The sequence below is a fragment of the Terrapene carolina genome, unplaced genomic scaffold, assembly GCF_002925995.2.
Source record: "Terrapene carolina triunguis isolate 2854851 unplaced genomic scaffold, T_m_triunguis-2.0 Scaffold88, whole genome shotgun sequence".
NCBI lineage: Eukaryota > Metazoa > Chordata > Testudines > Emydidae > Terrapene > Terrapene triunguis.
This window is the reverse complement of record NW_020664439.1, coordinates 44,250,482-44,251,030: the sequence shown is the minus strand read 5'-3', so window position 1 is coordinate 44,251,030 and position 549 is coordinate 44,250,482. Positions and strand designations below refer to the sequence as shown.

At 76.1% G+C, this 549-nt stretch overlaps 1 protein-coding gene across 3 annotated transcripts in view; it reads left to right on the top strand.

The window, feature by feature from the left end:
- Positions 1-268: 268 nt before the first annotated feature.
- DVL3 (dishevelled segment polarity protein 3) overlaps positions 269-549 on the top strand; it is a 42,106-nt gene continuing 41,825 nt past the window's right edge. For 2 of the 3 annotated variants that reach the window (XM_024214297.2, XM_024214298.2), the window contains exon 1: positions 269-487. In XM_024214297.2, coding sequence (XP_024070065.1) covers positions 321-487 — 167 coding nt within the window. In that variant the 5' untranslated portion in view covers positions 269-320. The remainder of the gene's footprint in view (positions 488-549) is intronic. The other variant, XM_026650093.1, reaches the window with a different exon arrangement.

Genomic DNA, 549 nt, shown 5'->3' with positions numbered 1-549 from the left:
GCCGCCGGCCGCCCGGGAAGGGGGGAGCGGGGCGAGGCCAGGCCGCGCTCTCGCTGCCCAGCGAAGCCCCTGGGACCGGGGGCCGCGGGGGCGGAGCCGGAGCCGCCGGAGTTTGCGCTGTAGCCGGGCGGCGCTGGGACCCGGAGAACAAGGGCGAGCGGGACCCACCCCGCGAGAGGCCGGGCCGGGCCGCTGTGTTCGAGGGGCTCCGCGCCGGGGCCGAGGGGCGCCGGGCCGGGGCGCCGTGCTGGGGGCCGGGCCTGGTGGCGCTCGGGGCCCGGGGGGCTGCAGGCCTGGTCGGGGCCCGGGCGGGGGGCGCCATGGCGGCCGCCGAGACGAAGATCATCTACCACCTGGACGAGCAGGAGACGCCCTACCTGGTGAAGCTGCCGATCCCGGCCGAGCGGGTCACCCTGGGCGACTTCAAGGGCCTCCTCAACCGGCCCAACTACAAGTTCTACTTCAAGTCTATGGACGATGACTTCGGGTGAGTGAGGGGCACCCCCGGTACCCCCAATCCCGCCTCTGGGGTGTGCTGGGGGGCACCCC